At 43.6% G+C, this 22,893-nt stretch overlaps 2 protein-coding genes across 2 annotated transcripts in view; one reads left to right on the forward strand and one right to left on the reverse strand.

Annotated features, from left to right (window-relative positions):
* Positions 1–6,193, forward strand: part of LOC308664363 (vesicle-trafficking protein SEC22b-B-like) — an 8,618-nt gene extending 2,425 nt beyond the window's left edge. The window contains exons 4-5 of the mRNA XM_081321573.1: positions 4,341–4,487; positions 5,216–6,193. Of these exons, the coding sequence (XP_081177699.1) occupies positions 4,341–4,487; positions 5,216–5,373 (305 nt within the window). The 3' untranslated portion in view covers positions 5,374–6,193. The remainder of the gene's footprint in view (positions 1–4,340; positions 4,488–5,215) is intronic.
* A 1,321-nt stretch (positions 6,194–7,514) lies between these two features.
* NOTCH4 (notch receptor 4) overlaps positions 7,515–22,893 on the reverse strand; it is a 58,170-nt gene continuing 42,791 nt past the window's right edge. Inside the window, exons 21-26 of the mRNA XM_081316253.1 lie at positions 20,607–20,697; positions 20,382–20,511; positions 14,737–14,978; positions 12,319–12,466; positions 9,689–9,786; positions 7,515–8,839 (exon numbers count right to left, since the gene is read on the reverse strand). Coding sequence (XP_081172379.1) covers positions 8,492–8,839; positions 9,689–9,786; positions 12,319–12,466; positions 14,737–14,978; positions 20,382–20,511; positions 20,607–20,697 — 1,057 coding nt within the window. The 3' untranslated portion in view covers positions 7,515–8,491. The remainder of the gene's footprint in view (positions 8,840–9,688; positions 9,787–12,318; positions 12,467–14,736; positions 14,979–20,381; positions 20,512–20,606; positions 20,698–22,893) is intronic.

The raw sequence follows: 22,893 nt of genomic DNA on the forward strand, positions 1-22,893 counted from the left end.
TGTCTGTCCCCATCCCCAAACATCATTGGAAGGCTCCAAATGATCCCGCCTTGATTTTGTTGTAGGTAAACGGGAGCAGGGAAGGTTTGGAATGGGTTTTCATGGTCCTGATGTTCTACTTTACTGCAATACAGATAGTCCTCGACTTACAACCGTTCATTTAGTGACCGTTCAGAGTTACGACAGCACTGAAAGAAGTGACTTATGACCGTTTTTGACACTTACGACCATTGCAGCAACCCCATAGCCGCATGGTCAAAATTCAGAGGCTTGGCAACTGACTCATATTTATGACGGTTGCAGTGCCCCGGGATCATGTGATCGCTTTTTGCGACCTTCTGACAAGCAAAGTCAACGGGGGAAGCCAGATTCATTTAATAGCCATGTTACTTAACGACTGCAATGATTCACTTAACAACTGTGGCATGAAAAGTTGTAAAATGGTGGTGGGGGGAAATCACTTAATATTTCACATAGCAACCAAATGTTTGGGCTCAATTGTGGTCGTAAGTCAAGGAAAGAGCATTCCTAGAATTCTTCCCATGTTTGGTTCTTGATTTGGTCTACCTCAAAGAGATGATCGCTCCTCAGTCCCCATAATGTCATGGTTTTGACAGATGAAACTCTTCAAAGAACTTCAAGGCATTGTTTACCTTAAAGAATCTTTATTCAAGAAGCATAACATTGGCGTTTACATAGTCGAGGCCAAAATCTGAATTCCCTCCTCTGACCAGGTAGCATCAAAGCACAATTCCCTCCTCCAATTAACAGTCATAAACCACATTCTCCAATTAGTTTGAAATGCAGGCTCTCCCTCCAGTTCTCCAACCCGCCAATTCTTATCATCTCTTATTTCATTAACCATGGTTCACACACTAGGTACAGTATTGTTATGTCTAACAATATGTCCCATGCACATTCCTCTTCCCACCCCCACCCAGTATCTAATTCTAAGAGTAAAACATAAGAAGGAAAATGGTTGCATCTCCATATGTTGTCAAAGGAAAAACATCTGATGTTAGCAGCGTTGACGCCTAATTTCATTGTGTTGGATCAAGTTTCTCAGTCTGGTAACTTTAAGATGTGTGGACTTCAACTCCCAGAATTCCTCAGCCAGACCTTTAGGATGGGGACAGATCTCTTGATGTCCAGAGATGCCACTTTGCAGAACTCTTTATGGTGGGATCCATTCCCAGAAACACGTCTTAAAGTTGCCAAGATGAAGAAACACTGTGTTGAATATTTCTCCTCACTTCCTTCACGGGGTGCAAAATTTTATCTGCCACAATCATCTGTTGCTCTTAGAAGAAATAAAATAACACCACCACCACCCCCAGTGTAGTCTTCACAAAGTTGTAGTCTAGGCCCAAAATAATTTTCGATGAGTCTTTCCTGCATCTCTGTTTCTGAATTCCCATTGTTGCCAGGGCAAAAGAGCATGGAGGCAGTGTAGAGTTATGAAAGTTGGATCTTGGTCAGATGACCAATTGCCTAAATAGCTGAAAGAGTGAAGGCTGCCTACAGTGACAGGCTGCAGATTGATTTGGCTTTTTGGAAAGGGGGTATGGATTAGCAGGTAAATTCACCCAAGTTCATCCTGATCATTATTTCTCATCTTTATCAACCTGTTAGGACTGTTTGGGGATAAAAGAGTGGAAGGATTTGAGGTGGAAAAAACTTTGCCGTGTTGACCTCTGGAGGAATATCAGGACCATGAATACATGCATAAATCACAAATCCATGTTTAAGTATGGGCTGCTTTGAAATGCTAAAAGATTAGGGCCAGACCAAGTTGGTTGCACTATGTTTTCCCTTGCAATCGATGGGATTGATGTTGTAGGAGTCATTTGCCCATTGAATTCAGTGGGACAAAATGGGAACGAAACTCCATTGGTATCTAACACAGATTCTGCCCACTATGTTGAGAACTTGCCAGGATACTCAAAAGTGGCCATTTTCCCAACTTGAATTCCCTCTGGGTGACTATGCTGCTTGGGGGGGATTCTGGGATTTGAAACCCACACCCCCGCCTTGAATGTAGGCCATGCCATGCTTTGAGCAGTTGGATAAGACCAAGGAAAGAAGAGTTGTACACATTTCAGTCAGGGATCTTTAAAGCTCATTTGGAGGGAATATAGAAACTTAGAATCTGCAACTTCCCATGCTGATTTTTATTGAAGATTTTTGTAAATGTTATGCATTGCTTCTTCCCAGGTTTTTTCACCACTTGGGCTGCCATTTTTGATAGGTGAAGGTAAAGGTTCCCCCGCACATGTGTGCTAGTCGTTTCCGACTCTAGGGGCTGGTGCTCATCTCCGTTTCAAAGCCGAAGAGCCAGCGCTTGTCCGAGGACGTCTCCGTGGTCATGTGGCCGGCATGACTAGACGCCAAAGGCGCATGGAACGCTGTTACCTTCCCACTGTAGTGGTCCCTATTTTTCTACTTGCCTTTTTAGGTGCTTTCGAACTGCTAGGTTGGCAGAAGCTGGGACGAGTAACAGGTGCTCACTCTGTTACGTGGCACTCGGGATTTGACCCGCCAAAAAGCCGATCTTCTGATCGACAAGCTCAGCATCCTAACCCAGTGAGCCACCACATCCCTTGCCATTTTTGATAGAAGTTCAGTTATAAGCATATAAGCATCAGGCTGACTTCCTGCGTCTTAGAACATATGGAAAGGACTTTGGAGGTCTTCAAGTCAACCCCCCTGCTCCTAAAGGAGACCCCATACCCGTGGTGGCGAACCTATGGCACGCATGCCACAGGTGGCATGCAGAGCCCTCTCTGTGGGCACGCACGCCGTTGCCCCAGTCCTAGGCCTTCTGCTGGGTTTTATAAAACCTTTTCGCTTTAGGCCAACACTGCCGTGTGCAAAAAAAAAAGGTTCAATCAATCAATCAACTTTTCACAGAAAAAAAGATCTCGCAAAGTTGGAATTGATTGATTGAACTTTTTACTCCTACCAGTCTGCCGTTACCACCGCAGCCACGCCCACCCAATGGGCCACTCCCACCCGGCACCTGACGATACATAAGTGGGTTTTGGGTTGCAGTTTGGGCACTCGATCTCTCAAAGATTCGCCATCACTGCCCTATACCATTTCAGACAAATGGTTTTTCTAGTCTCTTCTTGAAAACCTCCAGGAATGGAGCATCCAGAGCTTTTGATATTTCTTGATTGTTTACGTCTGCTCTCTCTCTCTCTCTCCTGTCTCTTTCCTAATCACCCCACAATCTCTTGTAAGTTGGTCGTTACCAATCAATGCACCCCCGGCGAGAAAGAGATGCTTCTCTGCTGCAGACTTTTATTTTGTGGATGCGCTTTTTACAGGAGGTCCAGATTGTCCTCCTCTTGCTGACTTTCCAAAAGTCAAAAGGACATTCTGCTAGGGTTTCTTTAATTAACTAATTTGATTAGTTAATAAATAATTACCATTAAGGGGTGGGGTTGTTCTTGGGATATTATGTTCATGTTAAACTGACAACCCTGGTTTAAACAGTGGAGTTCTTGGTGCGCTCTGAGCTCGGATGTTTGCTTGAAGACATTTAATTGGCCAACTAGGTAACATCATTGTGTTGCCTTCCTGGGTAATGACATGTGCACAAGCAAACAACCAAACTCAGAAAACACCAAGAATCCCACACTTCATTCCTGGGCTGCGGACATTCCCTCCTGCTGGAATGGTTTAAATAGTTTTACTGCTTTAACGTATATTGTTGTTATTCCTGTTTTTGTCAGTATGAGATTGTAGAAGTATAAAAGTCTAAAAAGGTAAAGGTAAAGGTTCCTCCTCACATGCGTGCTAGTCGTTTCCAACTCTAGGGGCCGGTGCACATCTCCGTTTCAAAGCCGAAGAGCCAGCGTTTGTCTGAGGACGTCTCCGTGGTCATGTGGCCGGCATGACTAGACGCCAAAGGCACACGGAACGCTGTTACCTTCCCACCGTAGTGGCCCCTATTTTTCTACTTGCATTTTTACGTGCTTTCAAACTGCTAGGTTGGCAGAAGCTGGGATGAGGAACAGGCGCGCTCACTCTGTTACGTGGCACTCGGGATTCGACCCGCCAAACTGCCGATCTTCTGATCGACAAGCTCAGCGTCTTAACCCACTGAGCCACTGCGTCCCTATAAAAGTCTAACAAATCAATAAAAGGAGAACCAATTTTTTTTCTTGCTCTTCGTGGTGAGAGGAATGCAAGGTTGGGCCACAGCTGAATAAGGAATCTCATGTGCCATGGTGGGTTGGGAAAATTTGGGGGTACCAGCTTGTAGAAGGCTGATCTAGATGGAACAAAATACCTGTTAAGGCAAAGATATGACTTGTCTTATTTTTCCTTGTTAGACATTTACATCCAGAAGCTGAAAAAATCCTACCTAGATACTTGGTCAAAACGCCATCTAAGCAGCATCAACGTGGAGCTCCAGGACGTTCAGAAAATCATGGTGACCAACATTGAAGAGGTCCTTCAAAGAGGGGAGACCTTATCAGGTACAGGAGGGAGACCTACAGGAAGTGTGTGTGTGGTCAGACGTGACCCTTGCCTGACCGTGAGAATGTAGCTCCGAGAAGAGAGGTGATACTTGGAGAAAAGTCTCTTGATCTTGAAGGAGTAGAAACGGAGACAGTGATTGGGTGGTAAAGAGCATTGGGATACACAGCCACCCACCCACACACACATACACACACACACACCACAGCAACGGTCATTAATTTTTTTTATGTTTTTTAACTTTTTATTGTTGTGAGCCGCCCTGAGTCCTTAGGGAGAAGGGCGGCATATAAATTTAATAAATTCAGTTAAATTCAATAAGAGTCAGTTGCCAAGAATCTGAATTTTGATCACGTGACCTTGGGGAACGCTGCAACAGCTATAAGTGTGAAAAACAGCCTAAGTCAACTTTTTCCAGTGTTGTTGTAACTTTGGTCACTAAACAAACTGTTGTAACTCGAGGATGGCCTGTGTTTTTATCTTTTTTGTTTAATTGTAATTTTGAATGAAATTCCTATTAAAAAAAGAGGGGGAGCCCGTGTAATGTGTCTGGGGAGGCCATTCAAAATGGCCGATGCTGCTCTTGAACCGCTTCCTTTCTGAGCCTTGCCCCTTCCCCCCCTCCTCCAACCCCCAGAAATGGGGAGCCACCAGCCGCTTTTCCTGGCAAAGTTGAAAAGGAAGACAACAGAAGCCAATTGTGTTTTCTTTGTCTTCTCTCCTTCAGCTCTGGACTCGAAAGCCAGCAACTTGTCAACTCTCTCCAAGAAATATCGCCATGATGCCAAGCTCCTCAACAGCCGTTCTGCTTACGCCAAAGCTGCCGCCACCGGCCTCATCTTTATGGTGCTCCTGCTCTACATACGCTTCTGGTGGCTGGTGTGACTGAATCTCTCCCTCTCTGTTTCCAAGGCCCCACGTGACTTGTGCTTTTCCTTTGAGGAGAAATGGGAATATCCCCAAATTCGTCACTCGGAACAATGTTACTGTTTTTCACCTCACCCCCTTTTGCCAGTTCACGGTTGGCCTAAAATGGCAGCTACAAGATGCCGAGTGGACCTACGTCTGTTTATAAATGGAGAAAAAGCTGGTCGACCTGCCTTCGGCAAATGAGGAGAAATTCATCGCTTTCCATAGCTCAATTTTTGTTTTTTCCCTCCAACAAAGCCTTACAGCATTGTCAACGGCCAGCAGGTTGATAGTGGCATCGGCTCCTGCCACAATAAATCTGTAGTTTTTATATGAGCTTTTTTTAACATACCCCAAGTCTCCAAGTATGTGTGTGTGTTGCTCTCAGCATGCTGAGCCTCATGGATGTAAATTTTCCCTCCCATAAATTTCCCCCCAATATCTCCACACTGAAACATCGAAAACGGACAGCAGAAAAAGACCTAGTGGGCCATTGAATCTGCCCTTTTTATTTATTTATTTATTTTTATTTATCAAATTAAATATTAAACTGTATCTATTAAATTTATGAAAGAGGTACCCTGTGGTAAAATGGCCGTTCATCTTACCACAGGGTAACTCTTTTGTTTTCTTTTTAATTTCTTTATTACTTTTAATTGATTTTTTTTTTATTCTATTTATTTTTATTTTAGTTCTTATTTTACTTTTTCAGATGGCAAGACATGTATTTATCCTAAGCTTGTTTAAACTCAGTTACTGACGGTCGACCCACTACCTCCGCTGGAAGTTGGTTCCCAGCTTTCCCTTCTCTTTTTTTGAAGTAATACTTTTTAACATTTACTTTTGAGCTTCCCTCCTGTCAGTTTGAGGCTATGCTTTCACGCTCTTGATAATAATAATAATAATAATAATAATAATAATAATAATAATAATAATAATAATAATAATAATAATAAGTTGGAAGGGACCTTGGAGGTCATCTAGTCCAACCCCCTGCTAAGGCAGGAAACCCTATACCATTTCAGACAAATGGCTGTCCAGTCTCTTCTTAAAAACTTCCATTGTTGGAGCATTCACCACTTCTGGAGGCAGGTTGTTCCACTGATTAATTGTTCTAACGGTCAGGAAGTTTCTCCTTAGTTCTAGGTTGCTTCTCTCCTTGACTAGTTTCCATCCGTTGCTTCTTGTCCTGCTTTCAGGTGCTTTGGAGAATAGCTTGACTCCCTCTTCTTTGTGGCAGCCCCTGAGATATTGGAACACTGCTATCATGTCACCCCTCACCCTTCTCTTCATTAAACTACACATACCCAATTCCAGCAACCGTTCCCTATATGTTTTAGCCTCCAGTCCCCCAATCATCTTTGTTGCTCTTCTCTGTACCCTTTCTAGAGTCTCAACATCTTTTTTACATCGTGGTGACCAAAACTGGATGCAGTATTCCAGGTGTGGCCTTACCAAAGCATTGTAAAGTGGTATTAGTACTTCATGTGATCTTGATTCTATCCCTCTGTTAATTTTTGCTTGATCTTGTAAATAGTGCCTTCTAGGACCTTATTTGCACCCTTAATATATTTAAAGGTTTCCATCACGCCCCACCCCCTTTGTTTCTGTCCCCCAGGCTGTACATACTCACTTTCTCTCATCTTTCCTGATATGTTTTGTCCATCAGGCCTTGCCCCATTTTTGTTGTCCTTCTCTGGACTCACTCTATCTTAATACCTTTTGTTAAGTGAGGTCTCCAGAACTGGACGCTTGAGAGATGCCTAAGGCAGGAATGGGATAACTTGACACAGCCAACTCACTGGGGGACAATTTAACAATTCTAATTATTTAAAATTAAATTAAAAAGTATTTTAATTTTTACCATTCACATTTCATCCTGTCCTTCCTTTTGCATCCTTTCTTTAACGATTCTTTCCCATCATTTCTTTGATATTAGTGTAACATTTGTCCTGCAACGAGTTGGCCCTGGCGAGTGACCGTGGCAAATTTGTCATAGACCCAACTAAAGCCCTATATAGCAGGATTAGGATCTTCTTGCCGGTGATCCCTCTAGTGACGCATTCCAGATATGACATTGTTTGCTTGCAAGGAAGTTGGGAGATGGTATAGTTCAGGGGTAGGCAACCTCGGCTCTTTTATGACTCATGGACTTCAACTCCCAGAATTCCTGAGTCAGCTATTCCATGAGTCATAAAAGAGCCGAGGTTGCCTACCCCTGGTGTAGTTATTATTGTGAAAACGAGATGAAACTCCCACCTAAGGTGAAAACTTCCACCTAAGGAATCTTTTTACACAAATGAAATCGCCAGGAACTGAGTTCAGTTTGGGGGGAGTTTTAACTTTACTTGAGGTTTCTTGGCTTTTGCACAATGAGTATAATTGGTAACAATATTCCATTCTTTAGACCGGTTGCCCCTGACACGTTCTCAGTGGAAGGTGAGCTGACTTGCACAGTGGAATTAACCAAGTGGGAAAGTGTGGTGGAAGGTTTGATTAAACCTTCTAGCTTGAGATTATCCACTTCCATTCTATATCTTCTTTTTCCAGCTGAAGAACCGCCCTTTGTGTTGGACTTCAACTTCTAGAATTCTCAGCAGCCTAAATTGCCAGGTTATTCAATCCTTCCCTGCAAAGAGACCAACTCTGAAGACAGCTCTAGGAAGACAGCCTACTAAGTCTTCCTCTCAAGTCAATGGTCGTATAGTGGTCTTTTCCATTCTCCTCCTTGCTAGATGGGCTGAAATCCTGCTGCTGGGACCACCAGCCCGTATTCCGAGAGTTGAAATCCCAACACATCTGGAATATATTCTGGGGATGATGTAGCAAGGTGGGATGAGCTGCCCTCTACATGCTTCAGATTTTGTGAGATGACCTCAGGATCCAAGTCATGTTGCATTACATCCCCACATGTGACAGCAGAAACATCTGGAGCTCTTTGAGGTCACTGCTAGAATTTCTTCATTTCTCCACACTGCCCTTGGATATTCCACCAATCCAAGCCACTGCCCTGCAAATTTCACTGGGGAAAGCTATGCCCTTGGCCGAGGCTGTCATCACTGACCCACAGTGTCCTTATGCAGAGGGTGTGGATTCACTCCGCCGTCTGCCCCATGGCCTCTTCTGATGGGGTAGCGTCCTTAAAAGGTCCCTCGTTCTCTGGAACGGGAGTGAGCTGGGAAGGCTTGGGAGGGTATGGCCATCTGTGCAATTTGGATGAAGGCTGTGGGCGGGGCCTGTGTGGCGAAAGCTGCCCAGTCCCAGGAGGAAGGCCGGGTTTGTCCAGCAGAGAGAGGATATCGTGATGCAGACGCTCAAGTGCCACGTCTTTGGGGAGATGACCCATATGGTTCCGGAGGTTCTGCTTGGCACCATGTTGCAGAAGAAGAGATGCCACTTGATAGCTTCCCTCCCGGGCAGCCAGAAACAGTGGGGTCTGGGCCTGTAAATAGAGTGAAACAGGACCAGTAAAAGAGGCCTGTATGATCTTGGGACCATTGTTAGTGTCATATGTCCTCACATTACCAAGCCCAACGTCAACCATCCAGGTTGGGAACAAATGAATTGCTCAATGGTTCAAACAAACAAAATCTCAAGTCTAAGCAATTTTATTGCATGGCATTTTTGCTAAACGTTCTCAAGAGCCAAACTTTTATTTGTTCACCTGTGGGAAAAGACCGTACCATCAAGCAGAGCACACTACTCCAGTTAGCCCAGGAATAAAGGATGTGTAGTCCTCCAGCTTTTGCTGAACTACGTCTCCCAAAGCCCTATTATCTTTGGCTGGAAATTTCACGTCAAACAATCCCACCATATCCCAACCCCTGAGTTACTGGAGGGCTAAATTAGGGCTAAATTAATTTAATTTTACTTTTAACTTTTGTACGTTGTATTTTATTGCCCTGTACACCGCCCTGAGTCCTTTGGGAGAAGGGCGGTATAAAAATTCAATAATAATAATAATAATAATAATAATAATAATAATAATAATAATAATAATAATAATAATAATAATAATAATAATAATAATAATAATAATAGGACAGGTCCAACTCTGCCTCAAACCGTTTCACTTGCTTCTAGTGCCAAACCTGTCATCTCCTCTTTATGGCAATCCAGATAGGGGGAACTACTTCTATCATTCCCAACTAGGCTGGAATAGTGTGAAGAATGTTAAGTAGTAGATTTTGATGCAAGGCAACTTTATGTTCTAGTGCTTGAGGAATCCCTTTTTCACGACTTGGCAGCCTTCTAGAGAAGGATCCACCAAAAGAAATCAAGTGTACATTACCTGATTGTCTAGAATGTCCTTGTCGGCTCCATTCCTGAGCAGAATGAGGGTGGCCTGAAGGTTGTTGACAGCTGCAGCCCAGTGGAGAGCACTTTTCCCTGTGAGACAGGAGAAATCCAAGGATGAACCAAAGAATTGGACTCTAGGATGGTGGGTGGGGAAACTGGACTTCATTCAGTAATGGTGGGCAAGCCATCCCTCATTTTTTTCCTCCTTCCATTACTTTAGGAAACTCTGAGAAACATCAGAATCCTGCCCTGGATTCTAATGTAAAATAAGTAGATAATGGGAAATGGTGGCCCCCTAGGCCAGGGGTAGGCAACTTCGGCTCTTTTATGACTCATGGACTTCAACTCCCAGAATTCCTGAGTCAGTATAGCTGACTCAGGAATTCTGAGAGTTAAAGTCCGTGAGTCATAAAAGAGCCGAGGTTGCCTACCCCTGGCCTAGGCTGACCATTCTGAACTTGGTCTTCCCAGAGAGGTTGGCCTTCGAAGGTCACAGCTCGTATCCAAGCATGTGTGTTGGCTAGACCTTCAATCTGGTACAGTCCAAATGGCTCTGGCTTCAGATGCCATAATGCTAGGCCAACCATAATTTAAGTCTAAGAGTTGGGAGAAGTGAATAGAGATTGTCCTACTCTGTTCTCCTGAAGCTCTGTTAGGTTCCACCTTCAGAGACAGCAACATTCAAGATTATTGGGGACAGCGTTTACATAGATTAGGGATGGGTTTTATTTTCTGCCCCTGATAGGCAGAAAGAGATTTAATGGTTTTACGTTACATATACAGAATAATAGAGTTGGAAGGGACCTTGGAGATCTTCTAGTCCAACCCCCTGCTCAGGCAGGAAGCCCTATATACCATCTATTCACAACATTAATAGAACAACTCATTTGGCTGGCTCTGGAAAGTACACATGAGGAAAACAATCCAGAACATTCCAGCAATTTATAAAGAAACAAATTTATAACACAACACATAGCTTCCTCTAATAATCGCTGTACGATACCAAAGCCCATTGAAATAAAACTGTTTAAAGACCTTCCTAGATACAAGGGAGTAGATGTTAATCACATCTTCTGGGGAGGTATATTCCATAATAGGGAGGCTACTACCAAGAAAATCTGCCTCCAGCTCCACATCATCTTGTGGAGGTAAAACATACAAGAAGCTATTTACTTATTGGATTCAATCTTCTTCAGCTTACATGTCCTCCAGGGTGCGGACTTCAATTCCCAGAATTCTGAGTAAATAATGTGTTTTCTTGGAGAATTCTGGGAGTGGAAAGCTAACACATCTGCAGTGTGCCATAATTGGAGAATTTGATCTTGACAATACAAACTACTGAATAACTGAATACTATTTATGCACTAGACTTGATAGAGATATTTAAGCCACAGACGAGCAACCTTTTGCCAATGATCTTAGATTGCCTACTGAGGCAAAACTACAAGGACTTCAGGGCCAGTTCCAACTCTTGAGGTTTTGTTTAAAGGTAGTTCTTAATTTATGAGTGGAATTGAGCCTGGAATTACACTATAATAAGTGGTAGCACTCATTAAGTAGGTCACATGACCATGCCTGATTTTTACAATCATTTTTGTGGAGGTCATTAAACATCACAATTGCTAAACAAATGTGGTCTTCCAATGCCACCAGTTTCTGGCAAGGTGACTGCAGGATTCTGCAAATGGCCATAAATCCCAGCCCCCTGGTGGTGCTGTGGTTAAAATGCAGCATTGCATGCAAACTCTGCTCACTGCCAGGAGTTCGATCCTGACCGGCTCAAGGTTGACTCAATCTTCCATCTTTCCGAGGTCAGTAAGGTGAGGACCCGGATTGTTGGGGGGAGCAATATGCTGACTCTGTACACCGCTTAGAGAGGGCTGTAAAGCGGCATATAATTCTAAGTGCTCTTGCTATAAATGCTTGTTGACTGCCAAGCACCCAGTATGTGATCATGTGACTATGGGAAGATGAAACTTCAAAACCAGGTTGTAAGTAACCCTGAGGAGGTCCATCGTAACCAGTTGTAAATCGAGAACTACCCGTCGTCTGACATCTTACATCTCATAGGGTATGAAGACAGTGGCTGTCCCCTGTGCAATTAGAGAATAACTGGTTTCTGTGGATCAGAACAGAGTTCACCAACCTTCCTGGCTTTGCAGACCAGCTGCTGAGGGGGTGGGGAGGGAACAGAAGGGATGGTTTTGCATGAGTGGCAGGCAAGTGAGTGGCCATGCGCAGGTCGATTTGCGTGAGCGGAAGGCACACATTCCCGCAAATGGAGCACATGTCCCCGTGGTTGTCCACTGCTGATGCAAGTGGAGATGCTCACAAACATACAAGTGCACTCGCCCGTTACTTCTGTGGCCTGGTTCTGAAGGGCTTGAGGCTCGGTAATGGGCCACAACCGGGGGATTGGGGACTCCTGGATCAGAACATCAATAGCTCCATCGTTTCTCTGGTGCTTCTTTCAAGTATATTTCCCTTTCTTAGTCAGAAATGTACATATCTCTGAACTGCAGTCCTTTGGTCATTTCCACCATAGTTCCCTGGAAGAGTTGTCATTAATACTATTTCAGGTTATAACTCAGCCAGCATCTTGGAGCCACACATGAGCCTCACCTCTCTTATCTATGGCATGGAGGTCAGCGTGGTTGGCCACCAGCTCTTCCACCATGTTTTCGACCCCAAGTCGTGTGGCAAGAATGAGAGGGGTGGTGCCATCCTCTGCCGAAGCATCCAGATCTGTCTGCCTCTGCCGGAGAAGGATCTGCCAGAGGCCATTTCACCATCAGGAGATGCAAAAGCAGAGAGCAAATAACAATGTTTGAGCGATGAAGTTTTAGTGCTAAACCCCCTTGCCCCATGAAGAGCTAGCCTCTCAGTAAAATTTTCAGCAAATTATTCACTTTGGCATTTATTCTCTGAAGGTAATCAAATTACAAGTAGTCCTTGATTTACGACCACAGTTGGGGGGGCAGAATTTCCATTGCTAAGTAAGACGGTTGTTAATGCATCATATCTAACTTTGTGACCATTTTGCAGTGCTTGTTAAAGAGAACCATTGCAGTTTGTTAAGTGAATCCCGCAGACATTAAGCAAATCCAGCTTCTCCCATTGACTTTGTATAGGGTCTCCTGCTTGAGCAGGGGTTGGACTAGAACAGGGCTTTTCATCCTTTTCACCACTTTTAGGATAAGTACCACTGAGTACCACCAGTCACCTAGCAAGGTGTAAAAAAAAAGTGATGAAGTACAGGTAGTCCTCGACTTACAACAGTTCACTTAGTGACTGTTCGAAGTTACAATGGCCCTGAAAAAAGTGCCCCCCAAACCAGAGCTGAGCAAGACACCTGCCTGCCTGCCTGGCGTCGCTCTTCCTCCTGTCCGAGGTTTTCATTGTGAGCATTTCTGTTGAGGATTGGCAGCGAGGGTGGGGTGGGGGGTATTTGGTTTTTATTTTTTCCCCCCTCTGCAGCAGGTTTTGGTCACTTCAAATGACCCTGGGACAGTGTGACCATCATAAATATGAATCAATTGCCAAGCATCTGAATGTAAATCACAAGACACTGGAGATGCTGCAACATTGCAGCTGATCGGCGCTTCTTCTGGGCTCAGCAGAAGCGCCAGGATCAGTGCCAAGCTCCAGCTGGAACCTGGTGCTGATTCTGGTGCTTCCACTGAGCCCTGACAGCCCTGAAGAAGCACTGATCCTGGCAGTTCCGCTGAGCCCTGACAGCCCCAGCACGTCACAACTGTTGTAAGTTCATGCCAGTTGCCAAGCACCCAAATTTTGATCAGGTGACAATGGAGAAGCTGTCATAAATGTAAGGACCGGTCATAAGTCACTTTTTAAGTGCTGTTGGAACTTGAAACAGTTGCTGAATGAATATTGTAAGTCGAGGATTATCTGCATGCATGCCCAAAGCAACAGACTTTCTCTTTCCCTGCCCCGCAGGCCCGTTTGCAGAATGATCTCTGAGGAAAAGCAAAAGTTAGAGCAGGGGTAGGCAACCTTGGCTCTTTTATGACGCGTGGACTTCAACTCCCAGAATTCCTGAGCCAGCTGGCTCAGGAATTCTGGGAGTTGAAGTCCATGCGTCATAAAAGAGCCAAGGTTGCCTATCCCTGACTTAGAGAATCTTTCAAGAGTGGCATCAGGTTGACCTGCTCAAGAAACAGATATCACAAGATTTCATTGTTGTAGGCCAGACATATCAAACACAAGGCCCGGGGGCCGGATCTGGCCCGGGAAGTGGTTTCATGCGGCCCGCGAAGCCATCCTAGAAACAGTGAGGAACGGCCCCCACTGCCTTGGCCCTGGCCCAGAGACCCTCCTTCTGCCAGAGACCCTCAGATCTGTCCCAATCCTGCCCAGGCCCCCATAGGCACCCTTGAAGCGAACGATGTAGAGCTGGCCACGCCCACCCAGTAGGCCATACGCACTCTAGCCACGCCCACCCAGTAGGCCACGCCCACCCTGGCCATACCCACCCGGCCCCCTGAGGACAACCGCAATGCTGATGCGGCCCTCAATGAAATTGAGTTTGACACCCCTGTTGTAGGCTATAGGTAAGTCCTCAACGTGCAACAATTATGGAGTCTGCCCACTAGAATTGTCAGTCGTGATGGTCACAAAGTGGATCATCATGTGGCTGACCCAATTTTAGGAACTCTTTTTCCACAGCAGTCATTAAACGACCCCATGGTTTACTGTGGGGTGGTTTTTTGCCATAGAACTGGAAGTACCTGCCAGTTTTTGGTAAAAACATTGTCAATCACAGGCAGGTAAATGTGAGCTGGTTGCCAGGCACCTGAGTTTTGGTCATGTGATTGCGAGGGGGTGTGGTCCAGCCATCAGAACCTCAGAACCAAGTCATAAGCACCTTTGGGGGGGGGTTCCATTGTAATTTCAATCAGTCGTTAAGCAACTGATTGTTAAGTCAAGGACTATTGGTAGATATAACAACAGAATCTGGAAAGCCTGGTCAAGTTTCTTTCTGTTTCATATTATATTATTCCTAATTTCTCTTTTTCTGACCTGGAATACCCCCAAAGCATCGGCTGCTATGGCACTGTGCAAGGGGGTCCGTCCCCACTGGTCCCGGGCATTAACATCAGCTCCAGCTGTCAAGAGTCTGCGGGCAGCATCTGCGCGAGAGTATCGAGCTGCTAAGTGTAGAGGTGTCTCTCTAAAGTTCTCCATTTGCTTGTCTGTCCAAGAACTCTCCATCTTCAACCCCGAAGAACAAGCCAAGGACATCGGTGGAGTCAGGCCACAAACTGGAAACATAAAAAGCATACAGTAGTGGCCAAAATTGTGGAAACCTTTTGGGAAAAAGTGTATTTTTGAGGTTTGATGGCTAATAACACCACTTTTTTTTTGGAGTAGTACCATAAAATTATATATCAATGGAAAGATAATTTAATCAAGAATGTAATGCAACATAGTTTGTTCAATTATCTGTACCCTATTCTATGAAAAGGTATCGCTGAATAACCAGAAAAAGGAAGCACAACTTGCTTAGGTTGATATCAGGTAGCTTTCCTTCCTCTGATTGTAGCCAATGAGCATGAGTGTTTAGAGAGCCAATCAGTTGTCAACTTGTTTTGGCAATGAGCCAATCAGATCACAGTAGGATTCAGTTATTGATGTCATGTATTGAAGCTGAGAGGAGGACATTTGTCAGTGTGTTATGTGATCATTTATCAAGTTGGTTAGGTTTTTTTTCCCTTTCATTTAGTGAGCTTGTAAAACGTAATAAAATTAAAGTAATGGTGCAAACAGTTGACTGGTTACCCAGAAAGCGATGTAAAATAGTATTATTAAGTGAACAAGGCTACAGTTATAAAGAAATTAGAACAAAAAATGGTGGAAACTTAACTAAAGGTGGCACATTTGTACTGTACACTTTTCCCAAAATTTTGGCCCCTTCTGTACATGAAACATTCATAAAGACAGGAAGATGGACTGGAGACTAAAACATATGAAGAACGGTTGCAGGATTTGGGTTTGACTAGTCTAGTGAAAAAATGGGACGCGGTGGCTCAGTGGGTTAGGACACTGAGCTTGTCGATCTGAAGGTCGGCAGTTTGGCGGGTCGAATCCCGAGTGCTGCGTAACAGAGTGAGCGCCTGTTACTTGTCCCAGCTTCTGCCAACCTAGCAGTTCTAAAGCATGTAAAAATGCAAGTAGAAAAATAGGGACCACTACGGTGGGAAGGTAACAGCGTTCCGTGCGCCTTTGGCGTCTAGTCATGCCACCCACATGACCACGGAGACGTCCTCGGACAAGCGCTGGCTCTTCGGCTTTGAAATGGAGATGAACACCGGCCCCTAGAGTTGGAAACGACTAGCACGCATGTGCGGGGGAACCTTTACCTTTACCTTTTTTTAGTCTAGAGAAAAGAAGGACTAGGGGGGACACAATAGCAGTTTTCCAGTATTTGAGAGGTTGTCACAAAGAAGAGGGCGTCAACTTATTTTCCAGAGCCCCAGAAGGCAAGATGAGAAGCAATGGATGGAAACTAACCAAGGAGAGAAGCAACCTGGAATTAAGGAGAAACTTCCTAAGAATGAGAAAAATCAACCTGCTTTGCCTTCAGAAGTTGCGGGTGCTTCAATACTGGAGGATTTTTAAAAAGAGACTGGACAGCCACTTGTCTGAAATGGTATAGGATCTCCTGCTTGAGCAGGGGGTTGGACTAGAAGACCTCCAAGGTCCCTTACAGTTCTATTCTGATTGAATATAAGTTGCGTGAAGGATTGGCTATTTTAGCTCGGTTTGCAAACTTTAGCCAAGTTTGAATGATTTTGGAAAGAGCATTCTGATTCTGATTGGATCAGATCTCAATCCCTTGAAGTAGACCAGATCAAGAATTTGATTCTATTGTTATAAGGGTATAACAACAGATACCCGAATTTCTCTCTGCTACCTCGTATATTATTGTTTTCTTTCTCATACTTTCCCTTTCCCAAGAATTGTTTCTTATAGGTAGTCCCCAACTTATGACAACATTTGTGCCCCAAATTTTCATTGCTAAATGAAACATTTGTTAAGTGAGTTTTGCCCAATTTTATGACCTTTTTGCCACAGTTCCTAAATGAATCACTGAAGTTGTTAAGTCAATAACACAGCTTATTGTTAAGTGAATCTGGCTTCCCCATTGACTTTCTTATCAGAGGTTTGCAAAAGGTGTTCACGTGATCGCAGGACACTGTGACCGTCACGAATATGAGTCAGTTACCAAGTGTCTGAATTTTGATGAGGTGACTATGAGGATACTGCAATGGTCATAAGCGTGAAAAATTGTCATAAGTCACTTTATTCAGTGTGGTTGTAACTTCTTGGTATTACTCTTAATTTTTTCTTTTTGAAGCAAAATTATAAACATAAACATTTTTTTTTACTTTTATCCTTATGAACCCCTTACAGATTTGCCCGTTTTTCAGGTCTGTCCCTGATTTTTTCCAACAAAATATGGTCACTGTAGAAAAAGGGGAGGGATGCGGTGGCTCAGTGGGTTAGGATGCTGAGCTTGTCGATCAGAAAGTCGGCAGTTTGGCAGGTCGAATCCCGAGTGCCACGTAACAGAATGAGAGCCTGTTACTCGTCCCAGCTTCTGCCAACCTAGCAGTTCGAAAGCACGTAAAAAAATGCAAGTAGAAAAATAGGGACCACTACGGTGGGAAGGTAACAGTGTTCCGTGCACCTTTGGCGTCTAGTCATGCCGGCTACATGACCACGGAGACGTCCTCGGACAAGCGCTGGCTCTTTGGCTTTGAAACGGAGATGAGCACCGGCCCCTAGAGTCAGAAACGACTAGCACGCATGTGCGGGGCAACCTTTACCTTTACCTTTTAGAAAAAGGGGGAAGCAGTCTTCTGACAAGCAAAATCAATGGGGAGAACCCAGATATGTTTAACAGCTGGATGTTTCACATAACAACTGCAGTGCTTTGCTTAACCACAATAGCAAAAATGGTCGTAAAATCAGAAGTTTGCAAAAGTTGTTCGTTCACGTGACCTCAGGATACTGCGACCGTCATAAATAGGAGTCAGTTACCAAGTGTCTGAATTTTGATCACGTGATCAAGGAGATGCTGCCACAGTCAAAAGTGTGAAAAATGGTCATAAGTCATTTAACCACCACCTTGCTTAGCAATAGAAATTTTGTTCCCAGTTGTGGTTGTAAGTCAAGTACTGCCTGCATCCTTAACAAGGTATTTCCATGTGGAGCTCAGCCAAAATCCATAAAATTACAAACCACAATATTTGTTTCACATCTAGCTCTAAGCTAAAGTCTAATCATATCATTACTTAGCATGGGGAGTGAACAAAATCATTTGCCTGTCTGGCTATTTGAAGTATAAAAGCTAAACAATTTGTTCTTGAAATTATGCAACTCAGCAGGTGCCAATTTCCTGAGATTTGCCAGCGGCAACAATAACAACAAAATCCAGGCTCAGACCCACCCATTCTAAGCACACACAAACAAACCAACCAAATGTCCCTAGGCAAATAAGGTATGGTTTGATCTCATCTAATTGAACTAGGCGGTGATCCTATTTTATAGATCTGATCTTATCCCCATTTGGTATAAAAAGAAAAGAATTCAAATGTAAACATGATTTTGGGGTTTTTTTTGATGGAGAAGCAAGTTGACCTTCTTTTTCCTTGGCCACTGAGCAGGAAAATGAAAAATGTAGCTGGCCTTGTCAGATATATATATAATTATACCTGAAATGCTGGCTTGTTACCACATCATCAGCAAGAGCTGCCACATTTCGCACGCTAGATAATCATTCAGTTTGCACAACTCTTCCTTTGGTTCCTGAATTCCCTGGGTTTGCCCAATAGGTTTGGATCACAAAGGGGTTTGAGCAGTGTCAATCAATCAGAATAGAGCTGGGAAGGACCTTGGAGGTCTTCTAATCAAGCCCCCTGTTCAAGCATGGCTCAGTTTGGAAACCTCTCTCTTTCCCCTCAGCACAGCTGGCTCAGGAATTCTGGGAGTTGAAGTCCACGAGTCATAAAAGAGCCAAGGTTGCCTACCCCTGCCCTACACCATTTCAGACAGATGGCTGTCCAGTCTTTTCTTAAAAACCTCCAGTGATGGAGCACCCACAATTTCTGGAGGCAAGCTGTTCCACTGGTTAATTGTCCTCACGTTTAGGAAGTTTCTCCTTAACTCCAGGTTGCTTCTCTCCTTGACAATTTCTCAACCTTGATCATTTTGAGATGTGTGGACTTCAACTCCCAGAATTCTCCAGGCAGCATGTTCCTAGATCGGGGTATTGTTTACTTCTTGGATTGTTGAACTGGCAAACAAGCTAACAGTAAACAGCCCAATCAACGAATCTCTAAGACACCCCCCACCCACACACACACCAACACTGAACAGGGCAAGACACCAGAATATAAGCTGACAGCAACCCACACTCCTTACTAGCACTAACGATGTTACTGTCGTGGTTCCGATAAATGAGACAATTCAAACAAATTGCAGGCATATTATTTATCTAAAAAGTCTTAGTAATGAAACATCGGCACTCATGGAAGGATGCCAGAATCTGAAATCTCCTATCCCCAAACCCATCATAACACACACACAATCCCTGCCCTTATCTACATGTCATAAATCACATTATCCAATTAGTTTTACATATGAGGTCTCACTTCCCATTCTGTACCCGGGCTTTTGCAATCTTATCACAACTTCTGGGTGATTTTCTCCCTCCCAAATGAAGCAATTAAAATAACAGGCTGTCTCTTATATTGTCAGTGCAAAAACATGTCAATGTTTGCAGCATTGACAGTTACCTCGTTTGGGTAATGAAACATCTGCAACAAACATCTGCAACATCTCCTTGACTAGTTTCCATCCATTGCTTCTTGTCCTGCTTTCAGATGCTTTGGAGAATAGCTTGACTCCCTCTTCTTTATGGCAGCCCCAATATCTCAGGGGCTGACACAAAGAAGAGGGAGTCAAGCTATTCTCCAAAGCATCTGAAAGCAGGACAAGAAGCAACGGATGGAAACTAGTCAAGGAGAGAAGCAACCTAGAACTAAGGAGAAACTTCCTGACAGTTAGAACAATTAACCAGTGGAACAACCTGCCTCCAGAAGCTGTGAATTCTCCAACACTGGAAGTTTTTAAGAAGACACTCGACATCCATTTGCCTGAAATGGTATAGGGTTTCCTGCCTGAGCAGGGGGTTGGACTAGATGACCTCCAAGGTCCCTTCCAACTTTATTATTATTATTATTATTATTATTATTATTATTATTATTATTATTATTATTATTATTATTATTATTATTATTATTATTATTATTATTATTATTATTGTTGTTGTTGTGGTTGTTGTTGTGGTTGTGGTTGTGGTTGTGGTTGTGGTTGTGGTTGTGGTTTTGTTGTTGTTGTTGTTATTATTATTATTATTATTAAAATGACTTCACCTTTCCTTGGCTTTACAGACCAAGGAAAGGCTGTAAGCGTGAGAACTGATTGCAAAATTATTATTTGGGGGTTTTTCCACCATTGAAACTATTATTATTATTATTATTATTATTATTATTATTATTATTATTATTATTATTATTATTAAAACAATCCAGCTCTGAGAGCACCAAGGACTTCTCATTTCAACCCTGAGCTCCATTGAATTAGCTTTCTTCTTTTACCTGGCTCTTGATTTCTGCCTGCTTTTTGCCTGGTCTCCTTCCTCAGGTTTGGGACCGAGACATTGCCCAACATCTGGGTTTTCAGTCTCACGGGGCCTTGATCTGAGATACGGACGGAATCAAGATCCTCCTGCACAAAAGGGATGATTGTAAAGAGAAGAGCCCCCCCAAAAAAACATCTGTGGCGTGGACGTTTCCCACAACCTCTTCATCCAGCATAAATACCTTTACATCTTTGGGATTCAAAGACTCGTCGAAATGGGGGTTGGAGAAGGTATCATGATCTTCTGCAAATTCGGTACTGAGTTTCGTTGGCCTACGGTCGTAAGGAGAGAGAAAAAGAAAGTGAGAAGAAAGATTGTTATTTTACGACGGCCAGAATGGTTCTCACATAGCAGAGCAGTTGCCCGGAGCAACAAAGGCCGAAGGGTGGCCCAAAAAATCTGCAAAAAAAGATCTCTAAATCCTGTGATTTCCACAGAGCCCCTAAATCTGCTTGCTGCCTGCAGATGTAATGCAGAATATCGGAAGAAAAATTCCAATATTTCAGTCAGCTTTCATACATGGAATGGGATCAGCACCATCTATCTGTCTCAGTTTAGAACAGTGTTTCTCAGTCTGGTCAGTCAATCAATCAATCAGAAGGGAGCTGCAAGGGACATTAAAGGTCTTCCAGTCCAACCCCTGCCCAAGCAAGAGACCCTAGGCAACCTTGGCTCTTTTATGACTTGTGGACTTCAACTCCCAGAATTCCTGAGCCAGCATGGCTCAGCTTGGAAACCTCTCCCTTTCCCCTCAGCATGGCTGGCTCAGGAATTCTGGGACTTGAAGTCCACGAGTCATAAAAGAGCCAAGGTTGCCTACCCCTGCCCTATACCATTTCAGACAGATGGCTGTCCAGTCTGTTCTTAAAAACCTCCAGTGATGAAGCACCCACAACATCTGAAGACAAAGCTATTCCTGGGGAATTCTGGGAGTTGAAGTTCACATGTCTTCAAATGGCCAAGGTTGAGAAACCCTGGATTAGAAGATTTGAAGCCTCCTTAATCTAAGCCAGATCAACTTCAAACACTAGGAGTCCTTTCCATCAGGGTTACTGGAGACTCTTCCAGCGGAAATTGCTCAGATCTGAATCTGGGAAACTCTTAAAGCATCTTTGATGCCTCTTCTATTTTTCTTCCACCATCAAAAAGTAGAAGTACCAATAGGTTGCTTGTAAACAAACCCTGCACAAGGGACAACTTGATCAGGCCCTGATTTTTTTTGAAAACGTGTTTGCAATGAGGTGTCTATTATTTCATTCCTTCCGGAAAAAAAGTGTTCACTTTCTTCTTTAAATACCAGAAATATTAAGTCATTCGTGGTAGCTTTATTGTTTGCCACTATTAAATTAATTATTTGGGTTCTGCCTTCCCCAAAGAGATGTTTTCCAGCTGATATTGACCAGACTTATTATAGGACTTAATAGTCCAACCATGGGGGTGGCTGTGATTTGGGAGTCAAACTGCAAATGTGGTTAATTTTAAATGGAAAAAAAATAATAATACTTTGCATGCTCTCAGCCTGCCCAGCTGAGTAGAAACAGTGGAAGTAAATGAATTTATATCTGATCTGGAAAATACAGGTTGTCCTCGACTTACAACAGTTCATTTAATGACCGTTCAGAGTTACAACAGCACTCAAAAAAGTGACTTACTGTATGACTGTTTTTCACACTTATGACTTTTGTAGCATCCCCATTGTCACGTGATCAAAATTCAGATTCTTGGCAACTGACTCTTACTTATGACCGTTACTGTGTCCCAGGGTCATGTGATCACTTTTTGACCGGCAAAGTCAATGGGGAAGTCTGATTCACTTAACAACTGTGGCAAGGAAGGTTGTAAAATGGGGCAAAACTCACTTCAACAAATCTCTTACTTAACAGCAGAAATTTTGGAGTACCTGTAATGGTTATTACTTGAATGGAAAACAAACAAGAAATTGCAGGTCTGGTTCAATTTTTTAAAAAACCACAAGGGGGCAATATAGCCACAATCCTAGCTAAGGCCAGACAGGAAACATACCAGATTAGAAAATTTTAGGTTGTTGTAAAAGCTACATTAAGTCATTCCTTTGATAGCCTGAGGGACCAGTGAGGGTCTCTTATGAGCTTCTTGCTCTACCCACTATCCAGCTGCAGGCTTTGCTGTCTATTATTTGATTATTCCCTAGGCCAGGGGTGTCCAATCTTGTCAACTTTGAGATTTGTGGACTTCAACTCCCAGAATTCCTCAGCCAGCATGACTCCCTGGGGATTTCTGGGAATTGAAGTCATGAGTGTTAAAATTACCAAGGCTGGAAAACCCCTGCCCTAGGCAGCACTTCTTGGTCCATTGTTCCAAGGCCATTCCCACCTACTTTTACAGCCACTGCCTTACGGGTGTCAAGAAGACATGGACACATGTCCAAAGTCACCAGGACTTGCATTCAGTTGGAGGGAAACTTTGAATTACAGGTGAATCTCAAATTG

This window comes from Vipera berus, assembly GCF_964194415.1.
Source record: "Vipera berus genome assembly, chromosome: 2".
Classification (NCBI taxonomy): Eukaryota; Metazoa; Chordata; class Lepidosauria; order Squamata; family Viperidae; genus Vipera; species Vipera berus.